The 15,358-nt window shown below is 42.4% G+C and overlaps 1 protein-coding gene across 1 annotated transcript in view; it reads left to right on the plus strand.

Annotated features, from left to right (window-relative positions):
* The first annotated feature begins 14,231 nt into the window (after positions 1-14,231).
* The window catches only part of EPHA4 (EPH receptor A4), a 156,386-nt gene continuing 155,259 nt past the window's right edge, over positions 14,232-15,358 (plus strand). The window contains 1 exon segment of the mRNA XM_017876829.1: positions 14,232-14,432. Coding sequence (XP_017732318.1) covers positions 14,342-14,432 — 91 coding nt within the window. The 5' untranslated portion in view covers positions 14,232-14,341.

Raw genomic sequence — 15,358 nt, forward strand, 5'->3', positions numbered from 1 at the left:
TTCAGCTATTCTCCTTATAGAATTTTACAGAAAATAAAGGATTTACATACAAAACATCAAGTTTTATATGACCTAGTTCGATTTTGCTTTCTTTATAAATAGTAGAAAGTTACCTTGAAGTGATTGAATATGAAATTTGATTCCTCCCCAAGGAAAACATGTGGAAATTGAAAGAGCTAAGATTATGTTATTTTATTAGAGTTGAAAGGGACCATCAAGATGATCTAGATTAGAACTTAAAGCTTAAAGAGATGCATCTACTTGTCCAACATCAAACAATACAGAATCTAGGGCTCTTGCCTTCTAATATGATATTCCTTTCATTATTTAACATGTTTTTGTAGTACCTTGAGCTAACTTGTTTGATTTCCATGTTCTGCTTTGTTATATTTTAAGCATAATACACTTTCTGTTAATTAACATTGTATTGTCTTTGTTTGGAAGAGAGCAATTTTGACTGATGTCTGTATTTCAATGTAAATTCAGATGTGAAAAGATGTGAAAAGAATCTGTGGTTCATGCTGCTAGCCAGGCAAAGAGACAGCTTGCAGACATGTACACACATACACACATGCATTCTGCAACAAGTAAAATCTAACATAAAATATCTAAATACAAAAACAAATTAATCTCTGCAACAGACAGTGCATGGGAAGGAGATGATTCCCTGTGGACTAACAGTGCAGCCATCTCTGATAAGACTAATAACTATGTGGAGACAATGGAACCTTTTTACACTGTTGGTGGGAATATAAATTAGTATAGCCATTATAGAAAACCGTATGGAAGTTCCTCACAAACTACAATTAGAATTACCATGTTATCCAGAAATCCCACTTCTGGGTATTTATCCAAAAGGTTTGAACTCAGTATGTCTGCACTCCTGTCTTCATTGCAACATTATTCACAATAACCCATGTTGTAGAATCAACCTAAGTGTCCATCAACAGATGAATGGATAAAGAAAATGTGGCATCTATTCAGAATGAAATACTATTCAGCCCTTAAAAAGAAGAAAATTCTGTCATTTGCAACCATGTGGATGGAATTGGAGAACATTATGCTAAGTGAAATAAGCCAGGCACAGAAAAACAAATACTGAATATTTTCACTTATATGTGGAATCTAAAACAATCAAACTCATAGAAGTAAAGAGTAGCAAGATGGTTACAGAGCCTGGGGGTGGGGAGAATAAGAAAATGTTGAGGCCAGGTGTGGTGGCTCATGCCTGTAATCCCAGCACTTTGGGAGGCCAAGGCAAGTGGATCACTTGAGGCCAGGAGATTGAGACCAGCCTGGCCAACATGGTGAAACCCCATCTCTCCTAAAAATACAAAAATTAGCCAGGTGTGGTAGTGTGTGCCTGGGATCCCAGCTACTCGGGAGGTTGAGTCAGGGGAATTGCTCGAACCTGGGAGCCAGATGTTGCAGCGAGCCAAGGTCATGCCACTGCACTCCAGCCTGGGCAACAGAGCAAGACTCTGTGTCAAAAAAAAAAAAAAAAAAGAAAATGTTTGACAAAGCATACAAAATCTCAGTTAGACAGGAGGAATAAGTGGTGTTTTTTTTTAATTGATTGCATAGCTTGGTTAATATAATTAATAATCATGTATTATACATTTCAAAATTATGACAAGAGTAAATTTCAAATGTTTTCATCCCAAAAAATGGCAAGTATTTGCGGTGATAGATATGTTATTTAACTTAATTATTCCACATTGTATTCATAAGTCATAACATCACTTTGTATCCCATAAATACATACAATTATGAATTGTCAATTTATAATAAAAGAACAAAGGAAAAGGACTAAGGACAAATGGAAACAGTACTCTTCAGTAGAAAAATACTTGTGAAACTCTTTTAAAATCTTTCAATTATATTAAATAATAAAAATGTATGGTTCAATTTTTTTAATGATTTACTGAAATTACCTGTAACTTCACCCATTGAACCACAAATTAAGGTGCAAAAATATTAACAGCAAACAATTATTTTGTGTCAAGCACTCTGTTTACGACTTTATATAGAGTGTCTCAGTTCTTACAACAATCCTGAGTTAGTCACTATTGTTAGCCCCATTTTACAGATGAAGAAACTGAAGCTCTCATGTAAACATACATTTCCCTCCTAGAATGTAATAAAGGTTAAGAGAATTACTGTGTGCGAGATGAGAAGCAGAGAACGAGAGCTGAGATGAACTGAATTCAAATAGTCAACGAGGGTCTTCCAAATGACTCCCTCCCCTATTTTGTCCTTAAAGCACTGAAGTAAAATGTGTCTCCATAAAGTTACAAATGACATGTCATGGGCAATCAAAGCCACTGTCAAATGATCAAAACCGCCAACATTACATTTGTATGTGAGTCTTCTATGCCATCTCCAAGAAGAAATCAATTTTTAGGTAATGCTTAATTCTGACAACATTTTTTGAGGTCAGCCAATTCTAAATTATCTTTGACTCCTGGAAAAGTGAGAACAAAGGTAAAATGGAAAAAAACACTAGTTTCTCTAAACCTCATTTTAACTATCAATTGGCTATTCAAAACCATCAAACTTTTAAGCACAGTTGCTAACAATCAGCTAAGCTATTCGTGTTTGTTTGGGGATTTATGCCTTTCCTCTCTTTGTCATGGGCAAATAACCAGCTAGAAGAAGCAGAAAATGTCTGCAGCTTTGGAAAACAGTCCTCAAGCTCCTGAAATCCAAAGCTGACTGCAGCGACAATAGGAAATGTAATGCGATATTCTGTTTACAGAAGTGGGCACATTTGTCCCATATGATATAACACAAATCCATTCATTTTCGTGTGCCAGCAAGCAAGTAACTTCATGAAAATTTAAATTTGTTTCTTCAATGGCTATAATGAATGGGACCCCATAAGGAAAGTCTATGCAAATTCTGTGTGAGCACAGAAAAAAACTAAACCTCCCAAAGTTTTGGGAAATTTTTCACCATCAGCTACTTAAATTTTATTTCATGGATTAGTTACAGCCTAATCGTTTATGAAAATATATGTAGCGAAATATCCCTCTATACTGTATACATTCCAAAACTTATCTTTATGGTTATTATTTCCCAAATGAAATACACTGAACATATATGGAAAAAAAATATATGTATTCCACAGTAAAGAAAGAATTAAAGAGAAATTTAATAATATGGATTTAAAAGGAAAATCAATAACTTATCTTGAGGCTTAAAGAGGCAATTTTATAGAGGTGCTGACTTTTAAGAAGTCTATTTTTTCTTTAATAACCAACATCCTTCCCCCTCCTTTATATAAATTGCTTTTATTCCGAGTTAGAAGCTAAGAAGTATTACTTAGCAGACATATTCTTTGGAAATAATGAACCTCTGTGGCTTACAGAGTATTTCTGGGTTTGTGTGAGTTTGTGCCCGTGTGTGCACATGTGTGATATTTGTACAGATAATCTCCGGGTACACTTTGTATTGAAATACACCAAACCAACCCAAACTGAATTCTAAAGACCAATATTATTCTTGGCATTATCTTACTAAAGAAGACAACTTACTAAAAGCCTATATCTATCCATAGCCAAGTATAATTTATTGGGAGTTTCCAGAGCTTTAAAATACTAATTCCAAATACTATTTCATTTATTCTCAACAATTTCATCATTTTGAAAATTAACCGTCAAAAAAGTTGAACTGTAAATGATACTAGATTTAAATTATGCATGTGTTTTATCAGAATACAAATAGCAAAACATATTACAGAATTATAAATAGGTGAATTATCTTTGAAGAAGAATCTATGTAAACTGAGAATAATCAATAATATGGCTTTAATTTTAAACGTTAAAAGCTTTACTATCTTTGCAACACTTCAGTCGTGTGTGTGTGTGTGTGTGTGTGTGTGCGCGCGCGCACACACATAATTTCCGAGTCTTCTTGCCTTCTTTGCATTTCATAGACTTTTCTATTTTATACTACGTATTAAAAGAAGCACTGTTTTAGAGATTAACTATGTTTAGGGAAAAAAAAAAATCACAAAATTATTTTCTTGGTAATTATTAGCTTTACGCTTAACAAGTTTAAGGCATTGATGATTCAAACATTTGCCGAACATTTCCCATGGATTTGCCAAGCATCTGTGTTAACATCCCAAATAAGCTCCAGGGTTATAAAGTTATTTGCTCAGGTTTATTGGTTATATTCTTGCCCCGAATAACTACTGCTGCTTGACTTTTGCCTTGCTAGATGAGAAACTCAATTGTTGCAAGAGATAGACGACAAAACAGACAATTTATATAGGTAGAAAAACCATAATATTCAAATTTATATCATTCACAGTTTTTACTTTCATACCTTCTTACCTCCAATAAAAGAAACATAGAAATAGAAACACAAGAAAAGTCAAACTTGAGTATGGCTAATGTAAAAAGTTCATTTTAGTGTATTATTATCTTATATTAAATACTTTAGGTGATATGTGCCTTAATTGAGACAGAAGCAAATATATTTTGTTTCTAGTGACACAGTGAAAATAATCTCTTCTTTTTATTTTTTAAAGAATATCAGGTTGCTGGTGGTTTTAGTGAAAACTTGGAACATTTTGTATAAAGATCCTGTAACTTTAGCTGATCAGGAATATGAAGTCAAATTTTAAGAGGCTCTATAATCAGAATGCAGATGGCACCAACTAAAAGCAAAGTAATTAAAATAAGGCCTATGTCTCAATTCAGGCTCTTTTTCTAGAGATCAAAACCTAATTTGTATTGATGACCTACCTGACTTTTCAGGAAGTAGTGCACTGTTACAAATAAAAAGGTCTTAAAAGTGTGGCTTCGTATTATAAGATGCAACCTCCCTCCAATATTAAGATATTACATTATACAGGGCGAAATCTGTACAAAGTAATAAGCAGAACATTCCTCCTGCTTCTCTCCAATTAGCAAAAACAAATGTTCCCGAGTAATTTTAGGAAGAGATGTTAGTACTTACAGGTCAGCTAAGAGTCAGTCAGTCCAAGAAAGGGAAAGCTAGACACATCTGATCACTCACATTAGGAGAGAAACTAGGGCTATTCTCGGGCTCCAACCCCTGTTAAAGTACAGCAGGGATGCTTTATTCTTTGCCTCAACAAGTCTTGGAATGTTTGACTTCCAGGATGATTTTACATTACATCGGTGCTAGGCTGCAGATGTGGGGGTTTGGTATATGTGTTTGCATTTTTGTGTGTGTTTGAGAAAGCAGTTTCTGAAGGAGCTATGCACCAAAACCCTCCCACTAATAGTCTCCCACCCCCAGCTTTTGAAGAATCCCTTGTGTTTCTGCCACCCTTCCCTTTTTCCATCTAAATGTGGCGCCGGGCCTCAGGAGGTCTTGACACACAAAGATTCTATCCAAGGCTGTCACTTGACTGACAGCAAAAAGGTTGCAGGAAAATGGACAGTGGTGTGTAGGTGGACATGGAAAAAGTAAAGAACTGAGCAGATTAAGTCAGAATACAGCAAGAGGAAGGTTCTCTTAGAGCTAGCCCACAGTGATTGTTAACCACGTGAAGTACTTATATATAAGAGGTTTAAAGCCGGCTAATCTTATTCTTAATCTAAGTCAGATTTTTAAAAGAAGTTCCCTATTTTATAAATAGATGGCTATCTATAACACATGCATACACATATTGTAAAGTGTATTGCTAAAGAAAGCTATAGGTGGGAAGACCCAAAGCACCCTGAAATGTGCTTTTGCAATTCGTTGTGATTTCTACCTGTGCAATGATTTCTGCATTGCAAATTTAGTTCACTCATTATGTTAACCAGGGTAACCTGTAAATAATATGGATACAACTAGGCATTTATCAGAGTATTTTAAATTGCAACAATGTGAATGAAAACTATACAAGTTTCAGATGAGAACATAATGAGACACAGAGGAAATGGGGCCAGCTTTCCTGAGCTGCAGCAAACTGACCATTTAATGGAACAGACTTGATTAATTTCCTGCCAATGTTCAATTACCTCTGATAGGTGTCTAATGTAATATAAATAGGCAGGTTGAAGTTGCAGCCATAGGACCTTACTCTTAATGTATGTTGGAATCGCTCTCATAATCACCTGTGTATGTTTTGGTTCCAATTTATTTTAAATCAGAGCTGCAGGAGAGAAAGGTGATAGAGACATAAAGGGTGGTTCTATACATGTTAATCCTGAGTGTCAAAGAGAAGCATTAAATTTCAGGAGATAAATCCTGTAATATTTATAATGTACAAATATGTTATATCGCAGAAAAATTTATACTAAACTGGGACAACATAATCTCCAATTCAGCCAGAGATGGCTAACAGTGTTCTTTCTTAAAAAACTACTTTTAAGCTGGGCACGGTGGCTCACGCCTGTAATCCCAGCACCTTGGGAGGCTGAGGCGGGCAGATCACCTGAGGTCAGGAGTTCGGGACCAGCCTGGCCAACATGGTGAAACTCTGTCTACTAAAAATACAAAAATTATCTGGGTGTGGTGGCAGGTGCCTGTAATCCCAGCTACTTGGGAGGCTGAGGCAGGATAGTCTCTTGAACCTGGGAGGCGGAGGTTGCAGTGAGCTGAGATCGCACCATTGCACTCCAGCCTGGGGAACAAGAGCGAGACTTCGTCTCAAACAACAACAACAACAACAACAACAACAACAACAACAACAACAAAAAACTACTTTTATACAGAGCCACAGATTTAAATAATCAATGGTGTGGAAATATCATCCTCTATATTTTAACGACTTATTTTTAACTCCTTCTGTAAAAGAAAAACCTGGGGTGCATATACGTATGGAGTTGAATATGAAGAAAAACAAATGGTTGAATTGAGATACTTTAAATGTCAGTTTGAATCAAATGATCCATTACTAACTGAATTTCTTTTTACCTTCTTACTTCAAATAACACATTGTTTGTCTGAATTAAGCCCATTTATTTGTGCAGACATAGTCAAGGTCGAAGAGAAAGTGATTCCACATATCACTTTACATTGTAAAGTTGTATGACATATCTTTGTCTGTAGACTCCTGAGTTAACACTTATTTTAGATAAATTCTTCATTGTTTTTAAATGTAGTATGTCCAGAAATTCCCCCAAAATGTCAGTTTTAACCAAACCATATTTATAAATGTCACTTTGGTATTTCTGTATTTAGAGACTTTATGTTCAACTGATTTTAATAAGGTTTCACTAATTTTCAGTGGAGCCAAGTACTATAAAATTTAGGAAAAAAAGCCTATACTATGTTTTTTGGAGTTTTGACTGAGTTCCCTCTTTAGTCCATTTGAATAAATGGTCAGAAGGCATAATCTTTAGCAGGGAAAAGGCTATTCTTAGTTACTAACTGGTATAAATGGTTAGATTAGAGAAATAAGATATAAATTTGATTTCAAAAGTAACATTTTCTTTATAAGTGCACTTATTGCATTATCTAAGCAAGCATTTAAAGGATTTGTACTGTACACAAAGAAATGCATTAGCTGTCATTTTAGATATCCTTAGAATATTCAGAGATCTTTGAAATTACAAAATATATGTTTGGAACATAAGTGCTTTGTAAATGATTTAGATGATGATGGGGGAAGGAAAAGTTAGGTTTCCAAACTTACATTGTCATTATGTAACAAATCATAAATTATGTTCATAGTTGTATTATTTTCTTTCTGACAACATTGTATTGTAATTACACATCGTTTGTCAGAACACTATTGCAATACCTCTATAAATTGGTCCTCTGATTGGACAATTATTTCTCTCTTAAGAGTGGCTAAAATGGCTGGTGGCTCATGCCTGTAATCCCAACACTTTGAGAAGCCGAGGCAAGAGGATTGCTTGGGACCAGGAGTTGAAGAGTAGCCTGGGCAACACAGTAAGACCCCCCATCTTTACAAAAAAAATATTAAAAATGAGCTGGGTATGGTGGCATGTGCTTGTGGTCCCAGTTACTCAGGATCCTGAGATAGGAGGATCACTTGAGCCCTGGAGGTAGAGGTTGCAGTGAGCCAAGATTGCACCACTGCAATCCGGTCCACCTGGGTGACACAGTGAGACTCTGTCTAAAAAATATAAGTGGCTAAAAAAATTGTGTCAGCTTTATTTTATTCACACATATATCACACATATGCCACATATATTATTTGTTTTTCATCATAAGACAGCTATAATTCCAAAGCTCTTTTGATAACCGCAACGTAACATGGCTATTAAATATTAAAGTGATTAATAGCTAAAATATTTAATAGCTGGGGCCTTGCAGTTTTATGTTGGCATTTTGAGTTAGAATGAGTGAACCTCAGTTCAGAGGTGTTATACTGAAAGGTTTCAAGAAAAAAGCATTTTACACTTATTTTGGGGAATGGCTTTCATGCCTAAAACATAAAATTGTTCTGATGTTTAACTCATTTTCTCAATGTTGCCAAAAAGAGATGCAAATTATCTCCTCTAATTTCTCCTCCAGAAGGACACATTGTCTCTGCAAAATGTTCCTGAGAGGGATCTAGAGTTATTACAGAACTGAACTGAGCATCTTGACACATGCCTTCTCTGTCTCTCCTCCTCCATCTTGGGCCCCAGGAGGTGGATACGTCCCTGATAGTTTCTGGCCCCCACAAATATCACATATGGTCATGACTAGAAAGAAATCTTTTTGTTGTTGTTGTTGTTGTTGTTGTTGTTTTTGAGACAGAGTCTCACTCTGTCATCAGGTTGGAGTGCAGTGGCACAATCTCGGCTCACTGCAATCTCCGCCTCCCGGGTTCAAGTGAATCTCCTGCCTCGGCCTCCTGAGTAGCTGGGATTACAGGTGCCCACCACCATGCCCTGCTAATTTTTGTATTTTTAGTAGAGACAGGGTCTTGCCATGTTGGCCAGGATGGTCTCGATCTTCTGACCTCTTCCTTATATGGGATTTGGTACATAGCAGACATTGAAGAAATGTTTGTTAGAACGGAATAAAATTCAAGGACGGCATCAAATGAAGCTTTAGAAAAGTCTTGCTGCCTTGAGAACTGCAACCTTCTTGTCTGCCCCTCCTCACCTCAGTGATGCAAGAGACACTACTATTCTAAGTGAAGTAACTCAGGAATGCAACACCAAACATCGTATAAGTTCTCACTGATATGTGGGAACTAAGCTATGAGGATGCAAAGGTATAAGAATAATACAATAGTCTTTGGGGACTTGGGGGGAAGATGGGAGGGGCGAGGGATAAAAGACAACAAATATGGTGCCACGTATACTGCGCCGGTGATGGATGCACCACGGTCTCACAAATCTCCACTAAAGAACTTACTCATGTAGTCAAATATCACCTTTACCCCAACAACTTATAAAAAATTTAAAACAAACAAACAAAAAAGGCCTCTTGCTTTGACTTGCTCTCTCATCCTCTTGATCCATGAAGACCTGAGCTCTGCAGCCATTTTTTCTTTTTCTTTTTCTTTTGAGACGGAGTCTGGCTCTGTTGCCCAGGCTGGAGTGCAGTGGCGCGATCTCGGCTCAGTGCAAGCTCCGCCTCCCGGGTTTACGCCATTCTCCTGCCTCAGCCTCCCGAGTAGCTGGGACTACAGGCGCCCGCCATCTCGCCCGGCTAGTTTTTTGTATTTTTTAGTAGAGACGGGGTTTCACCGTGTTAGCCAGGGTGGTCTCGATCTCCTGACCTCGTGATCCACCCGTCTCGGCCTCCCAAAGTGCTGGGATTACAGGCTTGAGCCACCGCGCCCGGCCTCTGCAGCCATTTTTTTTCCCACTCAGGTGTAAAGGGCTCAGAAGTGTCCTGCTTCTTATTTGCATAAGAAATAGCATGAAAGCCTTGACGTCAAAGGATGAACTCTCCAGTTGGGTTTCCTGGGGGCTTCCGGAAGCCCCGCAATTGTGTCAAATTAGTATATTTAAGATGCAGTAGCTTGTGGCAGAAGCGTTTTCTAACAACGGTGGGAAGGTGGGAATTTCATTAGGTAGAGCTCTGGTTATTCATTATCACTGGTTGTGGGACTTTGGATTCCTCACACCTTCTTTCTCTCATTTTTTACACCATTCTATTTGAAGACAAGTATAGCCTCTAGGTCCCAATCCAGTGGAATTACCTAGGAATATAGGAGTTGGATGTCAGCTGTCATAAATCAACCATAAAAGAAGAGAAGAATTTAGAGTTTATTTCTCTTCCCTACTCAGGAGTTGATAAAGTAAGGCATCTTTTTCTCATGGAGCACAAAAGGTAAATCACAGTGCTTGGTTTCCTTGTGGAAGGAACAATTCAAGCCGAACAAATGATTTCCCATTTCAAAATGTGAATGCTTATTAATTAAATATTATTTTAGAGAAATAATAGCCAGGCATGGTGGCTCATGACTATAATCTCAGCACTTTAGGAGGATGAGGCAGGAGGATTGCTTGAGTCCAGGATTCTGAGACCAGCCTGGGCGACATGGTGAAACCCCATCTCTACTAAAAATACAAAAAATTAGCCGGGTGTTGTGGCACACATCTGTAGTTCTAGGTGTCCAGGAGGCTGAGGTGAGAGTATCACCTGAGCCTGGAGAGGGTGAGGCTGTGGTGAGCCATGATCACACCACTGCAATCCAGCCTGGGTGACCTGAGTGAGACTCTGTCTCATAAAAATAAAAAATAAAAATAAAAATGAGTAATAACAGCTGGCTACCACACACCAGGTACTATACCAGAAGCTCTGTAACATTCATTCAGTATTTAGAAGAATCATATAATGTTAACTATCTATGATTTGTAGATGAGAAAAGTATATCTCAGAGAGGTCAAGTAACTTAAAGACACACAGCTAGAAAAAGCCCTGCTAAAGTATCAAATCGGGGTTGTCTGAATTGAAAGTTCTGGTTCTCTAAAGATAACTCAGGGAGTCGTTGGAGCATTATGGGCAGGTTCCATTTTATTCACAAAAAATCCACCAGGATGCCTAGAAAAAGCAGAGTGGATTCATCTTATTCTCTCTGTCTCTCCAGTCATTCACAAACTCTTCTTATCACTGCCTATTTGTCTACAGGTCAAAGGCTCCTTTCTCTTTACTTTGGTGAAATTGACCCTCCACGTAGAGGTGGAAACCCTAGGATGCTTGGTGCTATTTACAAATGTGTTTTACAGATTAAAAACACCTTTGGAATTCAATCTTACTTCAATTCAGCATTTACAAGGTACTTTGTAGCTCAAATGTTTGTGGTAGGCACTGTGCAAAAAAAAAGTATATCATTGTTTTTGGATTATTCAATTACTATTTGTATTAAGTGTGTAAGCAGATATGTTTTGACGTATTTCTTAGTGGATTCAAAATAACCCCCAAATTTTACAGTAGTAAGAGACTTGTTTTACTCAAGAGTAAAGCAATTTTGTTTTAAAATTAGGTGATTTTAGGTACTTTTTAAAGGTGTGATATTCTGTTGTATCCTTATGACTCCGTTGATGTGTTGTAAACAGTTTCCAACATTTGAAAACTCCAGGATGTTTTCCTATAATGTGGGGGGTTTTCTGCAATGATGATGGACAAAGGCCACCATCATTTTTAAAATTGTGCCTTACTCTTCAAGGAATCATATCTGCTAGGTTAGAACACCTTTTCTCTAGGTAGTCACAATGGACAGAAGAATTTGCAGCAGCTCATTTCTGATCTGCAGCCCAGAAATGATTTAAAGAGGAAGTTATAGTTCAGTTTTTCCAAGTAAGCATTTCCTGCTTCTTGGTTCTTCTGATTATTGGGCTGCTTTGGGGCCTGAACTAAAACATAGGAAGAACAAAGGGGAAGTCAATGAATGTACTCTAGCAAATGATGCCTTGCTTTAAGGCAGCTGTGTCTGGAAAGACTTTGTTTAATATTCAATGTGCATATCCTGGGGAAAAAAATGGTACATGTTTTAGAAATTTTACTGTTTATAACAATGCAGGCAGTCAGTTTCCCATTTCAACCACAGATACATGCAACACTCAAGCTCCTGCAGAAAGGCAACCAGCATCTATTGTTTAAAAAGGTTTCAAAAAGAATTCAGATTGCTCTTTTCTCTTTTGAATCTGTGTGCCAAATGACAGGGACCAATATTCGTCTTCTTTTTCTGTAAAACTCAGAAAGACATGAAAGAACCTAGGAATGCATTTCTTAAAGGGATTTAGTGCAATTGTTTTAAATAATTTATGCACGCACACACACATACATATATCCCCCAGTACAATTTTTTTTTTAATTTTTTTTTTGCCTTTTTACTTGTGTGCAATCAGTAACTACAATAACTGAAATCCACTTCTTTGGACTGTGACATTTAAGCAAATCTTGTATCTAGAAACCGAAATGCCCAGAGTCTCGCACAAGCTGTTCCTCTGGGGCCACCAACTCACACAGCCGCCGCCCAACGCCTCAGCACGCGCGCTCATCTTATGTAAAAGTAAAAGTTGCTCATGTCATTAGCTCGCCTCTGAGTTTGCATGAGAAACCAGCGCAGCTCTCGAGCCAAGGGGGAAAACACGATCTGCTGCGGAGCCCAATGACCTGAAACCGTAGCAGTGACTCGAGACCTGTCCTCTCCTCCACGCCGACCTACACCCCTCCCGCTTTATTTAGGATCCGCTTTTCCGAGAGCAGCCACTCAAGCAGCCCCCGGAAGGTTTGTTAGGAGTTTCTCCTTGAAACGCTTTCCGATTCCATCTTTTGAAATCCAGCAGGTGAGAGTCACGACAGACTCCGGGACCTCTTGAGCGCTGCCCGCAGCCCCACGGTAGGAGTAGTGCAGGAGACTTGGCGGTGGCTGGAAAGCTCGCCCAACCGCACGTACCACCTCTCTGCTGGGTTGAGGGTTGCGGGTTGCGGGTTTGCGGTCTTTGTCAGCTCGCCCTTCCTCCGGGGCCGCACACTCCCGCATCTGGCCGGCAGGTGGCGCGGTTGGCTCACGATGAGCTGCGGCCCGGGTTGGAGAGGGGCCTCCACCTCCCCACCGCCGCCCGGCCGCCGGGACCCAGGCTCACCGGGAAAACCTGGCTGTGCTCCGGAGGGAGTCAGAGGAGGGGCAGCCTGGGAAGAGGAAGGGAGGCCTCATCGCTAGGAATCAGTGCTCCTGCCAACGCCTGAGGAAATGCACCGAGTGGCGTTGGGGACTGGTCCCTGGGACACCGGCTGCGCTGCCGTCGCCGGATCGCTCTTAGGTGGCTGAGTCCACGGCTCGGGCATCGGGGGACAGACCACAGCCCGATGGTGCCAGTGCCCCCGGGGCCGGAGCAGCCGGGAAGGGCTCTGCGGGTCCTCCTGCTCGCCGTCGTCTCCCGGGGCAGGGAGGGCTGTCCCGGCTAGGTCGGAGCGGAGAGTCGCAGCAGCCGCTCCGGGCAGCTTCCCAGTCCCTGTCTGCCTTGTCTGTGCAGCTGCAGGTCCCCGCACCCACACTTAAGCCTTTCGCTTCTACCCTCACCGCTCCCGGACAGCCCAGGCCCGGTTCCAGGGACTCCCCCCGACGCTGCCCCCGGGAAATCCACAACTGGTTTCTGCAGCCCAAGGCCCTGTCGGGGCGTCCTGGGCCCTGGGCGAAGTCCACGGCGTGTGCACAGGGGACGGGGCCAGCGGGGACTTCCTTACTGCTAGAAAGTCATTCGTTCAGTCTCTGGAGACAGTGACAGAGCCCTGCTGTGGGCTGGAAGTTGGGGACCGAGTAGGTTCCCGCTCTCCAGGCATCTGGGGAGCCAGGGAAGAAGCAAGTCGTGGAGCCACAAAACTCCCCCCAAAGAGCATTTCAGAGGGGGAAGCGCCATAAAGACAAAACAGGGCAAGGCGGCAGAGGGTGGCGGTGGCAGGCGCGCGTGTGCAGCTCAGCCCGGGCGCGCTGGACGCAGACAAGTCGACCCTCCTAAAGAAGCAACCGCAGAGGGACAGGTCAAGTTAGACTTCTTTTATTTTAATAAAAGAGCGTTTTCCTCCATTTCAAACCGCCCGTGGTGGGAGAAAAGGTTGCCAACCTCTTCTCTGGCTCCCCTTGGTCAATTCCAAGCTTTTCGAAGCTCCCTCCGCCGTCCAGGGGCTCGACCTTCGAGGTGACGTGGGGGATTCCGCTGGCTCCCTCCGGCAGGAGGGGGCGGGGACCCGGCCGTGCTCGCCCCTCGAGCCCCGGGAGACCTCGCGCCCCGCGGAGCCCGGAGGGGGCGGAACCCTGGGGCGGGCCCTACGCGGTGAAGGCGGGGCCTCGGCTGTCCTGTGTGCGCCGCCATTGGCCGCGGGCCCCGGACTGGCGGGCTCACGTCACCGGCCGGGCCCGCCCCCTTGGCAATGTCTTCAGCCCGCTGCTCTCCTAACTTAAGCATTTATTCCACTGGGATAGACGCGGCAGGAGCAGCGTTGGCACCGGCGAACCATGGCTGGGATTTTCTATTTCGCCCTCTTTTCGTGTCTCTTCGGGATTTGCGACGCTGTCACCGGTTCCAGGGTGTACCCCGCGAATGAAGGTAAGAGCGGGACGGCCTTTCTGTAGTCGGGGACAGCGAGGGGCCATCGCGGGTGAGGGGTCCTCAGGAGCGTAGGGCCAGGTAGTGCGGGGGGAGCCCGGCGTGAGCAGTGCGTCCCGATTCGGAAGAAGAGGGCCGAGGCGAGGGCATCGGCGAAGGGGCAGCGGGGAATTGCGGGGCAGCTTGCCCCGAGGCCGTGACCCGTGCACGCGGCGGGTCTGTCCAAGTTTGTAACGAAAGGCCAAAGTTTATCAGCATCCGCCGGCGAGGCCCGCTCGAGGCGCCCCGAGGGGATGCACGGGAGACAACGCTAGGATTTGAAAAAAAAAAAAAAAAAAATTAACAAGAACCACGTCCTCTCCGAAGCCAGCCCGGGGCGAGGGGAAAACGCAGCCTGGGGCACAGTGAAGGCTTGGTGCTCCTGGGTTCTAGCGAAAGCCTTTCGAGCTCTGCTTTCTGCAAAGTTTCCCGAGCCCTGCGCTTCTCGGGACCGGGCTGCGGGGCCTGCTCCGCAGCGCAGCGGTCGTGGCGCCGCTCGCCAGGCGCCAGTGACCTGGTTTCTAGCACCCGGAGTCAGACACCTTTCTCCTCACCAAGCCCAGCGCCCCGAGGGTGCCATTGCGGGCCTGAGGGGCCCGGGCTCTTCACCCCGCAGACTTGGGGAACCCGCGGGCAAGTTGAACGCAGTCGAGTTTTAGCTTTTCGCCCCAGAATTGCACACTGTTTAGAGCTAACGTGCGGGATCGACGGGACCCGTCTGGGTTGCTCAGTTTTCTGTGCATCCGTTCGGACGTGCTGGGAGGATTGTATGTGCCTGTGTGTCTGCTGTGTGTCTGTGTCGGGAGATGGGGCGGCGGGGGGGCGGGGGCGGTGATCATTTAGTTACTGAGAAACCCAGGGAGAGGCGAACGGTGTGTGTGTGTGTG

Source organism: Rhinopithecus bieti, unplaced genomic scaffold (assembly GCF_001698545.2).
Source record: "Rhinopithecus bieti isolate Rb0 unplaced genomic scaffold, ASM169854v2 scaffold_10315, whole genome shotgun sequence".
Lineage (NCBI taxonomy): Eukaryota > Metazoa > Chordata > Mammalia > Primates > Cercopithecidae > Rhinopithecus > Rhinopithecus bieti.